General features: G+C 31.5%; 1 protein-coding gene across 2 annotated transcripts; it reads left to right on the top strand.

Annotated features, from left to right (window-relative positions):
• The first annotated feature begins 6,109 nt into the window (after positions 1-6,109).
• Positions 6,110-8,904, top strand: LOC145128368 (uncharacterized). Of its 2 annotated transcripts, XM_079063168.1 has the most exons (7): positions 6,110-6,263; positions 7,284-7,588; positions 7,675-7,732; positions 8,027-8,130; positions 8,231-8,468; positions 8,581-8,610; positions 8,680-8,904. In XM_079063168.1, exons 2-5 carry the CDS (start codon positions 7,316-7,318, stop codon positions 8,453-8,455), a joined length of 660 nt encoding a protein of 219 aa, XP_078919294.1. In that variant the 5' UTR covers positions 6,110-6,263; positions 7,284-7,315; the 3' UTR covers positions 8,456-8,468; positions 8,581-8,610; positions 8,680-8,904. The 2 variants fall into 2 exon arrangements, with proteins under 2 accessions (XP_078919294.1, XP_078919293.1); XM_079063167.1 differs by having other exon boundaries at positions 8,581-8,904.
• The last annotated feature ends 11,294 nt before the right edge of the window (positions 8,905-20,198 follow it).

The raw sequence follows: 20,198 nt of genomic DNA on the forward strand, positions 1-20,198 counted from the left end.
ATTCCTTTTAAAACGTTGGGATGTCATCGTCAATACAGAACATAAGCATAAACAGACCTTACATTCATTTACACTAGTGATCTACATCTCCTTAATCTCTCAGTGTAATGTAGCTTCATATCGACACATGTGATACAAATAAACTGAGTGGGTCAGGTTGGGAAACCTGGTGAGTACATAGGGATTTCAATCCCACAATGTTATATCATATATATATTTTAGAACTCACAAGTATACAATTTCACCATGTATAAAAAACTCTTACCCCACCCCGTCAATCCTCTCAACGACACTGTCCATACTCTCGGATCTAAAATTTACCTTTTTACTTAATCCATACTCCCGGATCTAATCCATGCTCTCGGATCAATAACTGTGCCCATTCCATACTCTCGGACTAGGGACAATTGTCTATGTCTAAATCCATACTCCCAGATTAATGACAAATAACTATGTCCTATCCATACTCTCGGACTAAGGGCAACTGACTATGTCTTAATTCGTGCTCCCGGATTAATGACAAATGACTGTGCCCAATCCATACTCTCGGACTAGGGACGAATGACTATGTCTAATCCATGCTCCCGGATCAATGACATAATTTAAAGTTCTATTCTCCATGTATATCTCACTCGTACTCATAAGAATATACTACCCAATATTCCTCATAATTAATTTAGGTTTACTCTTTATCCTAAATCATCATATATTATCAGGTATGCTCTTTAACACGTATTCCAGACAACATCAAATATTTCACACATAAACATATATTTAATACTTCAATCAATATTTGTATTAAAATCATGTTCATGAAAGGGACTATGCACTCACTTGTTAAGGTTGTGATTCCGAACTCAGACAGCGCTTCGCTTCTTAAAAATAATGTCCTTCGACGAAACCTAGTATTATTACCACTAGATTTTAGTCTAATATGTATTGCGACTAATTATTAGTCTAGATTCATCATTAACTCAGAGTCTACTTCATGATCTATCAAGTAAGGAACAACCAGGTAGGATCATATCGGAGGTAGGGTCCATTTGGTATATGAAGTATACTGTTTGGAAATCCCACTTTAAACACGTCACTAAATCACAACCTATACATCATCCCCGTAAGTAGATCAATCAGTATAACGACTTTGAATCACTGATAAATGTTCTTTATAGGTTCATAAAAATGATATTATATTTAAATATAAGCTATATTTAAATTAGGGTAGGCGTATCTCACTTACAACGGGTTTTGCTAAAAACCGGGTTCCGCTGGAGCAGAGCTTCTGAGCCGAAAAGCTCTTTTTCTCGGAGCCTTCGGGCGCTCCGGGGCTTTTCTATAGCACCTTGAGGTTACTAGGGATTTATAGGGGTTTTGGGAGTCTAGAGAGAAGTTAGAGAGAGAAAGAAAGGCTTATGGTGTGAAGAAAATATGAAGAATTCATCCTTTATTTATAGGGGTTTGATCATAGAGTAGGCCCTAAGTTTCGTCCGTATCTTCCGCGTACGAGATCTGTTTTTTACGTTCTTTATATCCACGCATTGGTATTTACGAGTACTACAACTTTCATTTAGACCTCGTCGTCTAATTCTCATTCTATCTCCGATTTACAAAACTGTATCGAATTTATCGCGTTCGAAGAGTAGAGACTAAGTTTCGTCCATATCTTTAACATAGGAGCTCTATTATCGATGTTCTTTATATCCACACATTGGTATTTACGATTAATACAACTTTCATTTAGACCTCGTCGGCTAATTCTCATTCTATCTCAGATTTACAAAACTGTATCGAATTTGCCGCGCTCGAAGAGTAGGGACTAAGTTTCGTCCATATCTTTCGCATACGAGCTCCGTTTTCGATTGTCTTTTTACCGTTGAAATCCTATTAACGATATCATCATTTCCCGTTTAGATTATTTTGGCTAAAAATCGACCAATCTAAAATTCAAATTCCGGGTTACACACTGCTTTGCCAAATTTTAGAAAATTCATAACTTCCCCATACGAAGTCAGATTTGGACGTTCTTTTTATGCAAGCTCTCGGTTTAACGTATACTACAACTTTCATTTAGGTCTCTAAGGCTAAAAAGCAGTTTATCAAAAATTTACTTTTTACGTTACGCGGTGCCGTGCCGGTTTAGCCGTAAAACTTCGACATGTCATAACTTATTCGTTATAACTCGGATTTCGGCGTTCTTTATATGTATGGAACCCTTGTGACATATACTATAACTTGGTTGATATTATTTATTATAAATAATCTTCCATCAAAAAGTCATTTTTGATGCTCATTGTCTCTAAATTGACTAGACCGAATCTGAGGATGTTACACATGAGAAATGAGATTAGAATCATATGCATTAGATTCATTCTATTATTTTGAAATATATATGTTAATATGTTTTCCTAAGTCCATGATATTTACTTTGAACATGCTATAAGGTTATCGAGATGTTATGTTGATTTTGAAACTATTTTGGAGGTTCAACTTGATCGTGGATGATTGTAATCTTCCTTTATGTTCGAAGAGTTGACCTCGGGTATACACACAAGGAATTCCTATGCCTTAAACTATATTTTGATGTGTTGCTCAGGTTAGAGACGAAGGAGTATTGGATATTTAGAAGATGATATTAAATGTAGTATCATACTTTTACTTTTGTTTTGAGATACTTTTACTTTTGCTTTGAGATTGATTGTAATATCCTCACCATATTTGGAACTAAACTTGAGATGGGACCAAATGTTTATCCGCACAAGTTTTAAAACATAAACTTTGATTTTGGGATAAAAACCCGATTTTAAAACCATTTTAAAATCATCCTATGCGAGAGATGTTTCAAGAAATGAGATAGATACCAAATTTTGGTATCTAACTCAAATAACAAATACAACTCAGATAATAAAATAAAATATATTAAAATTGCCTTGATGAAAATTGATTTACCTTGAATTTATGTAGTACTTTGTGCTTCTTAAGCGCTTCTTGTAGGGATGCATCAATATGTGAAATCCTAAAAAGAAAGACAGGGGAAATGAAGAGAGAAAAAGGGAAAAGACGAAAATATATTCATATGTATGACACATAAAAGGTCTTAACGGTTCCACATTAACGACGGTTAGGTTAAGAAACCAAACTTGCTTAATTGGTTTGAATTAGAGATTAAGTCTACAACATTGGCTATAGTTAGACCAATGATGTTTTTGAACACCAAACATAAGATACCAAACATGTATTAGATATAATAAAAAACATTTGGTTTATGAATAATATAGTTCGAGTTTTAAAATTTGGTCACAATTCTTTCATACGTTGACATGTTTGGTTCCTACATAGAAAATATTACAAAACTATTCCTATAATTTATAAAAAAGGTTCGTGTGCATTTTTTTTGTCTATATGTTTAAATAATATACTCTTTTGAGTTTAGGATTTTTCCACAAAACTTTCTTATATTGGCAGGTTTGGTCTCTTTGTAGAAAATAAATTACAAAATTATTATTGTAATTTACAAAAAAGGTCCATATGTAAATTATTTACAGTAACCAGTCCACATGTTTATAAAATTAAAAAAATGGTTCTTGTGTAATAAAAAATTTACATATTACACCCCGTAAAACGGATATTAGAACTTATAAGTTTGACAAAAGATAATTAAAAATTAAAAATGCTTCCCTATAAAAGGAGGAGAAAGAAATTTCTAGTTTGCTCTAAAAATTATTGACTTTGTTTTTCAAAGTCAAAGAATAGTCAAAAGACTTTAATGCCAATAAAATAGTTAAAACACTTTAATGCCAACAGAGTATTTTCAAGAATTAATAGTTTGTTGATATGAAAACAAACTATTTATTTTTTTCACACTGAAATGATTAATAGTCAGTAAATGATTTTTGAGTTTTAAATGCATTGCTTTAAATTTTAAAGTAATAAATACATTTGTTGCACACTGAATTTCATTATTATATTGAATATAATAGCGCTATGATATCAACACTTAAAAAAACTGAACATTTAAAAAAAAGTCAAATTACTTAAAAACTACTGCCTCCGTTCTAAAATTATTGTCCACAGATAAAAAAAAAACATACAGATTAAGAAAACATTAATTATCACTAACTTTATATAATAAAATGATAGTTTTGTCATTACTTTGCATAATGTTCCATTAAATGTTTACTTTGTTAAGTAATAATGAAAGAGTATTTTAGTAAAAATGTTATTTTTTTTAGAAGTGAAGTATTATTTTGGGACAAACTAAAAAGGAAAGATGAACTATCATTTTGGGACAGAAGGAGTATAATATTTTGTTAATTTTGTGGTTTAACAATTTATATTTTTTTTGTTCTCATAAAATCATTAATTTTCGATTTTTTTTTGCACTGCGACAACCTATTGTCGGTTCGACTAGAATTACTATGATAATGTGTTATTTTTTCTTAAAAATGATTAATTTGTTCTCATAATAACCATTTTTTTTATAATCTAGCGACTATGACGAATAACGACGTACTTTTATGTATTTTTCCAGTTTATATGATATTTTTTTAGAATTTAAGATAATGTGTGTAATTTTTAGATAATTTGACATTGACATATATTTAATTTCTTCCATTTTTCCATTAAAATGAATTACATATTGAAAACTCTCAAGCTTCATAGCTTCAAAAACAAAAAAGAAAATAATAAATAATAATAATAATAAAATTTCAAACTAATAACAAGCACAATATGAGTTCATTTATAAATAAATGAATATGTTTAAAGCTAAGTTAAAAGCTTTACTAAAGAGTCTTTAATCTAGCTGTAAGGAGCGACTCTCTCAAATGAGAGGTCATGAGTTCAAATCTCTTAGGACACGTAAATGATATTTAGGAATAAGTTAGCTAGTTTGCGGTTTCAGAAAAAAAACTTTACAAAAAAATAAATATTTAGAGATTTAAATTAAAACATCATCACCACTTTCATTTAACTTATACAAATAAATAATTAAAATGGAATACACAAGATGAATTATATATTATTATGGAAATTTTTTATATAAGCGATTAAAACTTTTTTATATACTTTTTATTTATTTATTACCTGATTATAATTATAATTTTGAAATGAATACTAATACATTTAATATATGAAAAATATCCACATCAAGGTTCACAATCATTATAAAAAATACAATTAACTATAGTATTGTTTCTCTTTAATTCGATGGGTGATATGTTGGTTTGGATGGGTGCTAGGCATAATGCTAGAACAATGTTTTTGGTGGTTATTTGAGTGCTTTTGACTTACCGGAATGCATATCTTTTCCGTAATCCTAAGCCTAAAATACTAATTTGTTATTTGATTCTATTGTTGAAACTTCTTTTTATTGGTTTTCTTATCACAACTCTAAGGGTAGGATAAATTGGATTGTGTGGTTACAAAATCCAATCCTGCCTTGACATGCTTTGTATTCTTGCTTCTTGCAGATTTTGGTTTCGGGTTTTTTAATATATATTTTGCTGTTGTTCAAAAAAATTATAGTATTGTTTCATACATATCAATAATTAACAATTAACTAAAATAATTTAGAAGTAGATTAAATTACCATTTAAAAATAATAATAACAACTAATAAAACACAAAAATTAAATATCCTCCTACCTTTTGTTCATACTTTTTTTTTCTACCTATTTAAGATAATAACAAATGTATAAATTTAACATCTCAATCAAATTTAAATTAAATTGAATGACACTTGTCACTATCTAAAATAAGTAGGAAGATAATAGACATAAAAAATAAAAAGATATTTAATTTCTCATAAATTATTATAATGTTCATGAAACTAAATAAATATGTTTTAAATTTTACTATGATGTCAACTGAAGTTTATTAGTCTAGGTCAACGTTTGGTTTTAATGACCATTTAATTAACATTTTAATAACAAAATCCAAAATTCCAAATGGTGAGATACGGTAAATCCGAAAGGTAGAGGGTAGTAAAGTGCAGTATTTCTAAAATTCAATTTCTCGCGGGTAAAATTCGCTTGTGCTTGAAGCGTGACGTGTCGTCATCTGAGGAAGACGTGTTTAGCTTTTAGACATCCACCGACCCGACCCGACCCGTTTATCAGGACAACGATTTGGATCTTACCCTGTATGTATACCCCCCTTTCTATTTCTTCATAAACCCTAGACAGGGTTAAGAAATCTGAACTCTCCTGTTTGATCATCATTTTTTCGCTCTAGGCTTTCGATCATTCGACAATCGCTGCAGCTCAGGTTGATTTTCTATTATTATTATTTTTTTTATTTCAAGTCGAATTTGCAGTCCTCATTGTGATCAAGCATTTGATGTTCATGATTTTTTGTCAGTCTTCTAATTTCTACTTCATTTTGTGATGAATTTGTTTGTTCAACTTGTGTGCTTAGGGTTTGATTGAATTTTACTTTTTTTTTTTTTTGCTCCGAAATGTCTCATGGTTGTAAATGTTTGATCATAAAGTTCTCATTTTTTTCGTTAGAAAGTTCACACGCTTAATATATACATTTGCTCGCTTTGGATTCTCAATTCTATATTCTTACTTAAAGCAAGTGTTTTCTTTGGGGGTAGGGAGACGTTGAGGCATGTTGGGACTTGCAATTTTTTTTGATTTAAGTGATTATCTATCCACAAGTTTGTGCCTTTTATTGTTACCATTGTTCTATGAATAAGAAATGATGAATTTTGAGTAGAAATGTGTTACTGCTTCCGATTTGTGATTTTTAATATGGTTCCTTAACGTATTGATTTTTTAAGCACCTTGGATCCTCTACGCCGATCTCATACCTAAAAATAGGGGGTTGTTTATGTGTGGATAATTCGTTGAAGCATATTAGAAAAATGTTCGATTCAGGATTTTTAATGAAAACTTGAAGTTTTTAGCTGTTTCACAGTTTCTTGTCGTTTTTTTTTTCTCAATTCTATGAATCTTAAATTAAGACAAGAGAAGTATGAATAACCATGAACTATCTATGCATGGCTACAGGTTCGTTTTCCTTCTTCTGCTTATTTGTTGTGTAAATTTTATGATTCACAATTTGTAGGACCAAGTATGATCAGCAAGTTCTTTTTTTTAACCTTCTCTGTTTAGTTTTCTGGTATAGTAGGATCAAGTATGATGAAAGAGTTATTTCCTTTTTAACCTTCTTTGTTTTAGTTTCCTGTTAAGTTATATGTTCTAGATTTACATCCAGTTCTCTGATTCTTGAAATGGAAGTTGTTGATTTACATCCATTTTTTTATATGCTTATCCGTTTCAGGGGCTCGTGGGGCTCCTGTACACCATCAGACCATGAACACACAAGGGCAAACAGTTATGTATGCCAGGGGTGGTAGGCGAAGGAAGGTACTTGATGTGGACCTCAATGACACTCCACCAAATGAAGACCATGAGCAAGTGGAAGGTCCACTTCTTTCTTTGACTCATGGTGGTCAACTACAAGCTGTTGACCATAACCAGTTGCCAGTTATTGCATTGACTCCAGGATCTTCACCACCTGTTCCAATCGATGTTGAGGAGCTGGATGATGATGTTATCATTTCATCACCAAGAGCTTTTGAACAAGTACATTCTGTGCTTAGTTATACACTAAAAAACATTACCTTTTTATAAAATATCCAGATTATTAGCCTGCATTTGTCTTCTTTCAGGCTAGAAACAGTTCTCGAAGAATTGCAAGAAGAACTTCGGTGATTGATGTGGAATCAGGTAAACAAACACTAGTGTGAATAATCAAATTAGGGTTTTGTTATAAATAACTTTGAAATAGATTTCTAACCATCTTGGCTAGGCATAATGAATACTTACAAACACACCAATCCATACATGGTGTATATATATATATATATATATATATATATATATATATATATATATATATATATATATATATATATATAGTCGTTCATTTAAAAAAAAAAAAAAAAAACAATACTGTTTATTTATATTTGAGCGCGTGTGCAGTATTGTGAAAAATTTCTTATGTAATATGTAAAATGGCAGAGGAAGTTGGTAACCACCGCAACCAAAGAAGAAGAGTTCAACCAGAGCCACAAGTCCTGAGTGGCGGCCTGTATGTGATTTGGGAAGGAAGTAGCAGTTCCATGGTAATACCAATACCAAATTACCATACTACCCCTGGTGTATTTTTGGGGAAGCAATGACAATGAATGTGTTGATTGAGATTGGTTGGTTTTGTAATTGCAGGAGGAGAGAGCATCACTACCATCGCTGCCGCCGCCGCCTGAGCCGACTTTCAACTGTCCGGTTTGCATGGGACCATTAGTTGAGGAGGTGACTACAAAATGTGGTCATATATTCTGTAAAGGCTGCATAAAAGCTGCAATTGCTGCTCAGGCAAAATGTCCAACTTGTAGGCGCAAAGTCACCAATAGGGAACTCATCAGGATCTACCTTCCTTCCACCTCTTAAGTCTTAACCTCAGGTGTCTATACAATAAATACACTATACTCTATACCCACAACTTTTCTATACTCATTCTTATATCTATGGTTTATATATAAACAATGTTTGTGTTTGTGTTTATGTCATGACAGGTCATCGTGTGCTTTGTTGTGGGATTGCAGGTAGTGAAGTTTATGAGACCAGAATTTCAAGTAGGATTTTTATACATTTTTTTTTTTTTTTTTGTCTAGAGATGGACGGGGAAGTATACTTGAAGGAGCATAGGTTTTGTTTTGCACCCGGGGTTCCTTGTGGTGTTGAACATCTCTCTTTTTAGTGTTTTCCTTTTGTTCTGTGCAGCTTAAGCATATTTAATTAGAGCGTTTTCCTAACAGATAAATATCAAATGTTGTATTTGGATTTTAAACTCAAATGGTTCCCCTTCATATCTAATTTTACTAGATGTGTAACAGGTTTCTATGGCACTTTTATATAATCTGTCCATTGCCGACATATAATAGACAAAAAAACAAACTGCTCAAAGACCGGCCTTATCAAAGAATCATTAAGATCATATTTAAAATTATTTATTTCCTTTTATTGAAATATAGATATACAGGGTATAGAGTCCCCTCCACCTCGCCTTTTCCATGTCTGCCATCTCCTTGTCCTTTAGAACCTGAACCTCCACCACCACCACCACCTCCTCCTGAACCACTACCATAACCATGCCCATATCCTCCACCATATTTTCCGTCTTCATGTCCTTCTGTCACAACTCCCCCTTTTTGGTCTTTAACGGCTACCCTGATGTGCTCATCGTGGACTTCTTTCTTTTCCAGAAGTTCTCTTGTACCTTGTGTTGTAGTTGTTGTACTCTGGAACACAATTAAAAAGATTGCTACAATTAGAAGAAAAGATTTATGAACGCTCTCCATTTGTGTGCATGCATGGACTAACCAATGTGGCGACTTCATTTATATACTCTACCAGATGAGTGAACAAATCCCCACTTCTTTAAACCAATTAAATTTACACATCTCTTGAGGGTAATTTATTTACTTTGATTAGAAATAATTCAAGTATTTATTAATTTTTTTTAACAACACGAATCTCATAAGTTCAGTTTGGGGAAGAAAGATGTTTGTATTGTATAACAATCAATGAAATTCAGAAATTTGTGTTGTGTATATTTAATCTTAAGCATTTATAAGTACGAAGACATTCCTCACCAACCAGGGCCGTTCCAAACATATTTTGGGCCCAGGACGAAAGACAAAAATAGGCCCTTAAAATACATAAAAGTCATCAATTTTTTTATGATAAATCAATAATTGAAAGAAATTACTTATACTATCTTCTAAATATAACAATTTCCATAAAAAATTTGGGCCCCTTTAAAAGATGGGTCCTGGACGGTCGCCCTTATCGCCCACCCTATGGGACGGGCCTGTCACCAACTTGCTGTGTATGCTAAGAATTGTTAAGCACAAGAAAGAGCTTATGTTCAATTCTGTAACGTCCTAAATTTCAAATCCAAATTTTCTTTTCAACGGTTTTAATAAAGAACCATTTTCAAAAAAATGAAGTACCTATAGTTCTAAAATTCTAAAAACATGTCACATGAAAATTATTGCATCAAAACATGAGAAGTACCAGAAGTCTAAGGTGTTGTTTGTTTTTTGTCTGCAGATCTTCTTGGACTCTTCTGTCTGCGCCGCGCAGACCACGTGCAAACATTAGGCTTTGCAAACTGATTGTTTTTTTGAAGACTGCAAACCTAAAAAGGTTTGTGTGTCCATTTCTTGGCGCAGACGTGAACTAGAGTCTTCAAACCTCTTCAAATATTTTCTAGCCCCAAAAAAACACATATATCATATCATACTATATTATAAATGAAACATTTTTCCTATCACCACATTCATTTGAAACTCTCATGACTTTTCAATTTCTTTCTAATAATAATTATAAGTTGGTTAATAAGATTAAATAAATATCAAATCTAAAGTATAATCATATATAAACTAAATTTCAATATTAAAATAATATCTTTACTTCTACTTATAAAGTTATGTTTTTTAACTTTTAACATATTATACTTAATTTATTAGTTTTAATATATTGTATTATTGTTGGATGCAAACCATTATCATTTTAAAGATACAATTTTGGAACAATTTGTATAAAATATTTAAATTATTAATTTGAATATAGCATTACTGGGTCAACTTAAATATAAATTTTAGTTTAAGTTAAACAAGCCAAAAAATATTTTGTAAATAGTTAAAAGTGATTAATTGTAGTGTCTTTCTAATAATGATTATAAGTTGATCAGTAAGGTTAAATAAATATCAAACCTAAAGTGTAATCATAAATATACTAAATTTCAATTTTAAAATAATATATTTACTTCTACTTATAAAGTTATGTCTTTAACTTTTAACATATTATACTTAATTTATTAGATTTAATATGTTGTTGTATGTAAACCATTATCAGTTTAAAGTTACAACTTTTGAACAGTTTGGACAAAATACTTAAAGTGTTAATTTAAATATAACATTACAATGTCAACTTAAATATAAATTTCAGTTCCACTTAAAAAGCCAAAGAATATTTTGTAAATAGTTAAAAGTGATAAATTGTAGTGATAAATGTAAAAACTAAATTGTAATCTCAATTTAACTAAAATATTTCCTAAAAATATTTTTATAATCGTTAAAATTTTCAAATAAGTAGCTTAAAATAACTTATAATAACAATAGTTAAAAATAACTCTATATAAATTATTATATTGCTACCTTTAAAATCAAAAAACAATGTTTGATGTTTTTAATAATTATAATGATAGAAATTAAAACATTAAGCAAATAAATTTTAAAAAATTAATTAACAATAACAACAACCATAAATAACATTAAACCATATATTATATTTAATTTTATTCATGTATACCTCGCGGATAGAAGTCATTCAAACGATTGAGATTATGCAGTTATAATAAATGTATATATTATCATATAATTCAAAATAACCAATATATTATATCAATTTAGTATACAAATTATTATATCAAATTTAACAACGTTATTGCTCTATTTAAAAAAACATATATTTGTAAAGACTTCAACTATATAGGTGTTTCTACGCAACGCGTGGACATTCGCCTAGTCTTTGTAATAAAGTTAACACATATATCTTTGTAAGAAAGTTAATACATCTTATTCCAACTTTATCTATTATAAACAATTTTTAATAAAAAAAGTTACAATACTTAAAGAAAAAATGTTTGACGACACAATCATGACCTTTGTAACAAATTTATAAATAAAAATTTAATTACAATAATGGTCATTGGAGCTGTTTATATAAATATGAAAAAAAATCATAATATTGTCTTATATTTTTTGTGACAAATTTTATAAAACATTATTTAATGTAATATCATTCATTTCTTGGGAAAAAATATTTATGCTCAGTTTTTAATTGATTTAATTGAAAAAGTAAAATGAAAACTTTGAAACTTTTCATTTAAAATCAAAGCTTATTTCCATCCATTTTATGTGTTAAATTCTTTTATCCCTAATTACAATGTTTAGGTATAACTTTGCGACTAAAGTTTGTTGTTTTTAATCAAATATATACGTTAATTCGTACCATTTTATTTTCACTTATAACGTCCCAAACTCATAGAAAAATTTTCATTTTTAAATAGGAAAACATTATATATATATATATATATATATATATATATATATATATATATATATATATATATATATATATATATAGTGTGTGTGTGTGTTTAACGTAGCCGAGAATTTGGGCAGAGTAACACTAGGTACTAAACTTATCCAAAGGTGGCTCTAATAACGAGTTTCAGCGTTTCCTGACAACTGGCCAGCGTGACAACTAGGTATGATCTTATCTATCATAGTGGTTCAACATAACAACTAGACATAATATTAGCTAAAGAGTTTGAGCATAGTTACTACCGAGCATAATATTATCCTAATGCTATGGGCATAATTATCTAACTATAATTAGCGATAACTATGTAAAGTTGTATTTTAGACATGTATTCCCCCCTAAAAAGAGTTGAAAATGGGGCCTTGAACTCACCTGTGAGTTTGAAAAAGTTGGTGTAGGGTAGAAACCACAAGTTAGCACTTCGATAGGCGATCGGGGCGATAGCAAACAAGGCGTTTTTAGAGAGAGAATCGAGAATGGGAGAGAAAAATGAACCGTCGAGACCTGCTATTTATAGCAGATTTGGAGTGTGCGCCGTGCAAACCGTATGATCGTGCCACATGTCCTCGTCTCAGTGTGCCATGTCATCTCGTATATCGACGCTAGCGGGTGTCAGTGCGTGCGGTGCACTGCTTGCAAGCGTGCGTGACGGTAAAAATTCAACTTTGAAATTCCGTAACTCTCGTATACGAACTCCGTTCTCAACGACTCTTATATATTCGTGTAGGTATCGTCATTCTCTACAACTTCATTTTGGTCGTTTTGTCTAGTTTTGACTTTCATTTTTCGACGTGTTTTTATTACCGTTATAATCTTATAAAAATCATAAATCTCAAACGTGATGTCCGTTTTAGGTGTTCCTTGCCTCATAATTGTAGTGGTGTTAATCATGACGACGAATGCGGAATATGAAATGATTTAGTGAATCATACAAGAATCATGAACACGAAGAACACAATAGTAAATAAATCTGGGTTTAGCTCTCATTAGTTCAAGTGAGTATTATAAAGTGGGTCTTGTAATATTTCTCTCACTAGACTAATCTCTCACAAGTTCTTACATAAAATGAGTGTCACTCACTTCCTTATAAAGGAAAGACAACTCATTACACACACACACACACAAAAGAGTAAGCACACTAGAAGCATCCAAGTGTGACTTTGCACCCTAACATTCTCCCCCTCAAAGTTAGGATTGGATGTCCCGACTTCTTTATCCAACGAGCTCCAAGCGATAAGACCCAACTCCCCGTTGAATTGACTTCGGTCTTCAAACGTCGCTTTGAAATGAAGTAACTCGAATAGCCATTTCATATTTCTCTCCCTTTTTATAATCAACAAATAATTATAAAACAAAAAGGGTATGAGAAACGCCAGATGAATGCACCATGAGAAACGCCCTCTCGATGTATGTAAAAAAAAACATACCGCGAAAATCTTGCACGAAAAACAATCACGAAAAAGTCATGAAAAATTTCCAAATTTGTGAAAATTTTCGATTTTTGGGTGAGAGTTGCAAGAATTTCGAAAATCCAGGTAAAAATTGCCAATATCAGAATTCTGTAGAGACCCGTTGCGCCAAAACAACCTAAGATGCGAAACTTTACCCCAATTGAGAAACTGGGCATAAATTGTTAATTCGCATTAACTACAGGGACATGTTTCAAAAGTATTCCATTTTTTCAGAATTTTTAGCCCAATTTCGAAACTGGGTAAATTCTGCCAATACTTCGAAACTTCAGGGATTCGAAATTAAAATCCTGCATTCTTCACAGATTTTGTTCCCATTACGAATTTGGGTGAAAATTGCCAAGTTGCTGAAAGATGAGGGATTCAAATCGAAATTGTCATGTTTATCTTCCCCAATTCGATACCAGGAAGCGAACAGTCGACTCCATCATTCGACTCCAATACACAATCGACATCTTTAATTTGATGCCCTATAAGAGACCCTCGACCTCGATGCCATGTAAGGACCCTCGACATCGATATCATGTACGGACCCTCGACATCGATGTTCAATTGACCCATTTCGAACCTTCAAGATCAAACCTTCGATTCAACATCCCAATTCCAATTCTTTGAAATCAAGCGTTCCAAGCCGAGACTCCCATTTCGAACCGTCAAAATTGAACCTTCCAAGTCGAGACTCCCATTTTGAAGCTCGATACTCGACTCTTACTTGTCCCAGTCGACTTCAAAATCAACACTCGACATCAAAGTTGTAATGACTTCATAGCTTTCGATTCCTAACCCAAATAATCGATCGTTCGACCCTGAATCACGAATCCAAATTCAAGGCATTCGACTCCAAGGTAATCAACAGCAACATCAATATCGATTACGAACATTCAACCAGTCGACTTAATTCCAATATTTGCTATTAGCCATCGATTCGAAATTAAATCATTGTATTTGATTTCAATTTTCGATACCTAGCATTCTCAATCCAAAACGACTTCTGTACTTGACTCCAAGCCTTCGTTCTCCATTAACTGACATCAAAATAGATACCAGATAAAGAACGTCGACATAACCATCGATACTGTATAAGCCTTCGATTTCCAATCCTTCAACCATTCAATATCCAACACATGATTCGAACAAACAGCCTTCACTTTCAGTAAATGACTCTCGACATCAGGTAAGGACCTCGATTCCTATTCGTTCCATTCCATAAGCATTCAATAACCCAAGAAACCCACTCGACTTAACCAGGGCCGGTCCATTGATTTTCAATGCCCAGACAAGATTCTAAATTATGCCTTTATTTATAAAAATAGCAAAAATAAAATAAATTTTATAGTCAAACCAAAACAAGGTTATACAAACTAAAACATACATAAAATTCATCTAAAACGATACCTCATTGCATTTTTTGAAGCAAAAACATATATTATTTTATCATAATCAAGATTTTGTAGGAATTGACTTTCAATACTCAAAATTGGTAATCCATTTAATCTTTCTTGAGTAATGGTACTTCGAAGATATGATTTCAATAACTTCAATTTCGAAAAACTTCTTTCCGCGGAAGCAACCGTGACTGGTACCGTCAACAAAATCCTATATGCCACCAACACATTGGGAAACATGTCCATTTCCTTTGCAAACTCCATAATTTGAATAGTTGTCCAAGGAAGTTCACCTTTGTATGCTTCATCCGGCAACATTTCCTGCAAAACTTGTAACTCAATAAATAAATCTTTTTCCATCAATATCAAGGTCCTCACCATTTGTCAAACCAGTTTCAAGTTTCTTATAATATTTTTTTAATTCATCATCAAATAAAGATTTTAACTTTAAACCATCAAACAAAAATCCAAAAATAGATTCAAAATGTTGCATTTGCTCAAATCTACTTCTCAATTGAGTTAGAGCCATATCTACTATAATAAAATAATCAGTTCTAAAATTTTCTTGAGATGATTGTTGTTCTCTTTCGGTATTTGGAACTTCATCAAATTGTTTTTTCTACTATAAACACGTTTGATAGGAAATTTTGGTTCAACTCCAATATTTTATGCTATGTCTTTAGCCTCATTAATAGCAGAGTCAAACCTATTTTCCCTATATTTTTCAAAATAGTTAACTAATTCCTCTAAGTTTTTTATTGCAACATCAAGAATAATATATTTGGATTGTAATTTTTTACTTACCAAATTAATTCTAAATAAAATTTCATGCCATATCACTAAACTTAAAATAAATTCAAAATTAGAAAATTCACCCTTTACTAGTGATTCCGCATCTCTACAAACCTTACCATCATCACTCACTTGAGCTAATTTTGTTAATGCTTCTTTTATTTGAAAAAGTTGAGTTTTTATTGCTTTAACACTTTCAATGTGACTTTCCCAACGAGTAGTAGACAATGATTTTAGGGTTAATTCATCAACATGATCAAGTAAAACACTCCATCTATGTGTGGAGCTAGAAAAAACATTATATATTGTTTGACACGTACCAAAAAAAGTTTTAGCTTTATGACAAGAATTTGCCATATCACACAAAACTAAGTTTAAACTATGACATCCACAAGGCATATAAAAAGCTCTTGAGTTTAAATCAAGCAATCTTTTTTGTACACCTTGATGTTTGCCTTTCATATTTGCTCCATTATCATATCCTTGTCCTCGGATACAATTAATATCCAAGTCAAGGGATTTTAAAGCATTTTGTAAAACATTAAAAAGTCCTAAACCAGATGTATCTTCTACAATTAAAAACTCTGAAAAAAACTCTTCAACTTTTATTGGAACACTTGCAACATCAACACATCTAATAATCAAAGTCATTTGCTTTTTACGACTTGCATCCAGAGTGCAATCTAGAATTATCGAAAAATATTTAGAATTTTTTATTTTTTAATAATTGCATTTTTACTTCGGATGCCAACATTTCAATTAATTCATTTTGAATTTTATGACTAAGGTAATGAAAGTGACTTTTTTTTATCTTGAATAAGTTGAAAATGGTGTTTCATTACAGGATCAAACTCAACAATCATTTGAAGTACACCTAAAAAGTTACCATTAGATTTCTCATATATGTTTTCTTTAGTTCCACGAAAAGCCAAGTTATATTCAGCTAAACATTTTACAACAACAATAATTCTTATAAAAACTTCTTTCCAATGTTGAGTATCTTTTTTTATTCTTTCTTGTAACTCTTTATCAATTGTTTCATTTTTCCTTAACCTAAGTCGTGTTCGTGTCCAAGTTTTTAAATTAATCACGTGTTCAGAACTATGTGCATGTTCATTCAATTTTCACTAAGATGTTTCCAATCATTAATTCCTTCGGTTGCCAAATTACTTCTAGATCGAGCTGTTTTAAATAACTTACAACAAAAACAAAACACTTTATCAAGTTCTTTCGAATACACCAACCACTTTCTATCATAAGAGTCACCGTTCCTTAATTTACGAACATAAAATTCACAAGAAAAATGTCTACCTAGTGTATCTTTTGGAAAAAAAATTGTTATTTTCAATTTCCCTAATAGGCCATTTTTCTACAAGCAAATCTTTCATTTTTAAATCTAACTTATCCCATACTCTTGGATCAAAAATATTAATATCACTAGATTTATCAACAAAATCATTATTTTCATGATCATTAGAATTTTCAATATGTTCATTAGAAGTTTCAATTGGACCTTTAGAATTATCAACAAAATCATTAGTTTCAACATCATTGAAATTTTCATCATTATTTTCACTTCTAACAAAATACTTATTTAAAGATCCTTGTAATTTATTAGTAAGATCTTGTTCTCTTTGTTTTCATTTTCTATTTTGAGCACTAGATGGTTGTTTTCTAGGAAACATATATAAACTTCACAAAAAAAAAAAAATTAAAAGTCAAAAGATGTATTAACAACAAAGAAGGATACAACCTGAAGTTAGCAATCCGTATCCACAACTTGAAGTTATCAGTCCGTATCCATAACTTGAAGTTAACAATCCGTATCCACAACCTAAACAAAAAAAATAGTATCCTTTAGATTTTCAGAAATTAATCTAACAACATATTATTTAAAAATCAAAAACACATAACTTTTTCAACATCATAATTTACATATCAAAATTTAATTCCTGATTATATACAACAAATTATTTAGAATTCAAAAAACCATATCGTTATTCAGAAAAAAATACATCAATTTTTTAATATAAGAATTTCGAAATCATCATTTACATATCAGACTTTCAAAAATCAGAATTAAAAAAACTAATCACTTTAGCAGACTATATACATGCAGTCATTCAGAATCAAAAAAATCAAAATAAGAATTCACATAACAGATTTCAGATTATATAAAAAAAATCAAAGTTACTTTGATCATAAATTAGAGCAGTTACATGAAATAGAAGAAAAAAAATTACCTAGAAAATTAATGAAGCTTAGTGTAGTTCAGGATCAACAAGACTGCAACCTTGATCGAAATTTCACTTCTCCAGGCAGTAAGCTATATAAGAAAACTGAAATTTCATAAATTTTAACCAGTAATCACTATTAGATTTTCGAAACTTCAAGTAGGTTATGCAAGAAATTTGAAATAATAGTAAAAACTTACTGGATTACAAGATTAGGACTTCAGGAGGACGAATTCAATCAATCACAATATCGCACCTTTGAATCTTCACTTTAACACAATAGATTTACAGCAACAGATAAACTATTACAGATTTAGAGTAGTAGAGGTCGATTCAGAAATAAAGAACATGGGAGAAGCTATCGAGAGAAAGGGCGAGAGAAGGCTGAAGGCTGAAAGGGACGAGAGACGATGAGCGATCGATAGAGCCGTAGAGGAGATGATTTTAAATTCTAATCGAGTAATCGTCAACGATCCATATCCATTCTCTAGAAGGGACGCCTCGTGTTCTTCATCTTCAATTATTAGGCGTGTGTTTTAGATCGAAGAGTCACCATGCATCCATGCGAAATTGATAGTTGGTGCTAATTAGGTCTCCATCGGTTGCTGCCCCTGACGTCTTCACATGGGTTTTACTGGACTAACCAAATAGATGTGGCCCAATATACAATAATACCTATAACAAGCTTTAAAAATTGATGCCCACTACAATTTGATGCCCTGGGCCGTGGCCCAGCTCGCCCTAGGCTTGGGCCGACACTGGACTTGACCAAAGCGAATGAAGACCAATTCGAAATCCAATTTCATCAGTCGAAATCAAATTCGATCCATACCATCGAAATTAATTTTGGTTCTAACTTCTCTTGATTCGAACTAAGAACCGATACCCCACACATCAAAACCAACTCCTTTTCCTGTAGACTCGAATACTCATTATACAAGGCAAATTCGATTTTAACCGTAACTCATTTTCAATTTGATTCCACGATACTAACAATAACATCAGTCAAACTCGCTTCTCCTGTCCATGTTCGATTTCAAGTCATTCGATTCCTAAACAAAGACATTCGACTATCAAATCATTCGTGAATGAATCTTCTGTAAACAACTTTTGACTTGATGTGAAAATCGATTAAAATGAGTTAAAGAGATATATGGGCTTCGAAGTCAGATGAACAGTAAAGGATTTTAGGTTGGGCTCGATGTGATCAAAGAACAATAACAACATGAAATTTGGGCTTAAAATGATCGATGAACAGTAAATTTCAAAATATTGAAAAAAAGCATTGATTTCGAAATTAAAAAAAATGAGATAATGATTTTGATTTTTGGATTGATCTAAACAAAAAACAATTGGGTCAACAATGGGGTTGAAACGAATCAGATCCAATGAGTCAAGATGATCAAAAATGAAAAATGCAAAACACAAATCGAAATCATGAACGTTTTGGAATCCATTTGAGAATTTGAGATACCTTTTTGACGATTCTTTTTCCGTTTGCAACACACGAATCAATCATTGATGTTTTTGGTTCTTTTGTTGGAACAAGAAAATCACCAAATTTAACATTGTACCAACCCCGATACATGTTGTACAACTCGTTCTTCGTGTTCTTCAACGATCTAACACCATCTTCATAAGAACCATCAACACTTTTGAGTTTTGAATTCAAATTCATTGCAACACTTGGAGATTGTTGCTTTGGAACCCAAATTTGCTTCATGGATTTCGGCTTCACAACAACATTTGAAGATTTTTGTGAATAAACCCATTTGTTCTTATTTTTGATCTTTTTTTTTCTTTCTCATCTTTTTGCATCTTGAATATTTGAATTCAAGAACAACTTCATTCTTGACAACCTCAACTTTGCAAGTTTGAATCAAATATTTTGGAGTTTGATATTTGTGAATTTCTTGGATTGATGGCTTTCGATAAGGAATCATTCCTTCAAACGAATCACAAGAACACAAAATATTATCGGTTTGAATTCCAATTGAGCAAAAAACTTTTTCATCTTCATGAGAATCAACTTGAATCTTCTTATCATGAACTTCAAGAACATCAAGAACATCACATTGAATTCCATAGTCTTGAACTTCAACAAAATTAAGAGCAAGAAGATCATTTGGGTCTTCAATAA

This window comes from Lactuca virosa, chromosome 8 (genome assembly GCF_052849685.1).
Source record: "Lactuca virosa cultivar CGN04683 chromosome 8, Lactuca_virosa_CGN04683_v6, whole genome shotgun sequence".
Taxonomy (NCBI): Eukaryota; Viridiplantae; Streptophyta; class Magnoliopsida; order Asterales; family Asteraceae; genus Lactuca; species Lactuca virosa.

Excerpts from the sequence above, each read along its gene's own strand:
- LOC145128368 (XM_079063167.1), top strand. The coding sequence starts at position 7,316 with ATGAACACACAAGGGCAAACAGTTATGTATGCCAGGGGTGGTAGGCGA. Across the intron at positions 7,589-7,674 it reads CACCAAGAGCTTTTGAACAA|GCTAGAAACAGTTCTCGAAG; the intron begins GTACATTCTGTG and ends GTCTTCTTTCAG. Across the intron at positions 8,131-8,230 it reads AAGGAAGTAGCAGTTCCATG|GAGGAGAGAGCATCACTACC; the intron begins GTAATACCAATA and ends TTGTAATTGCAG.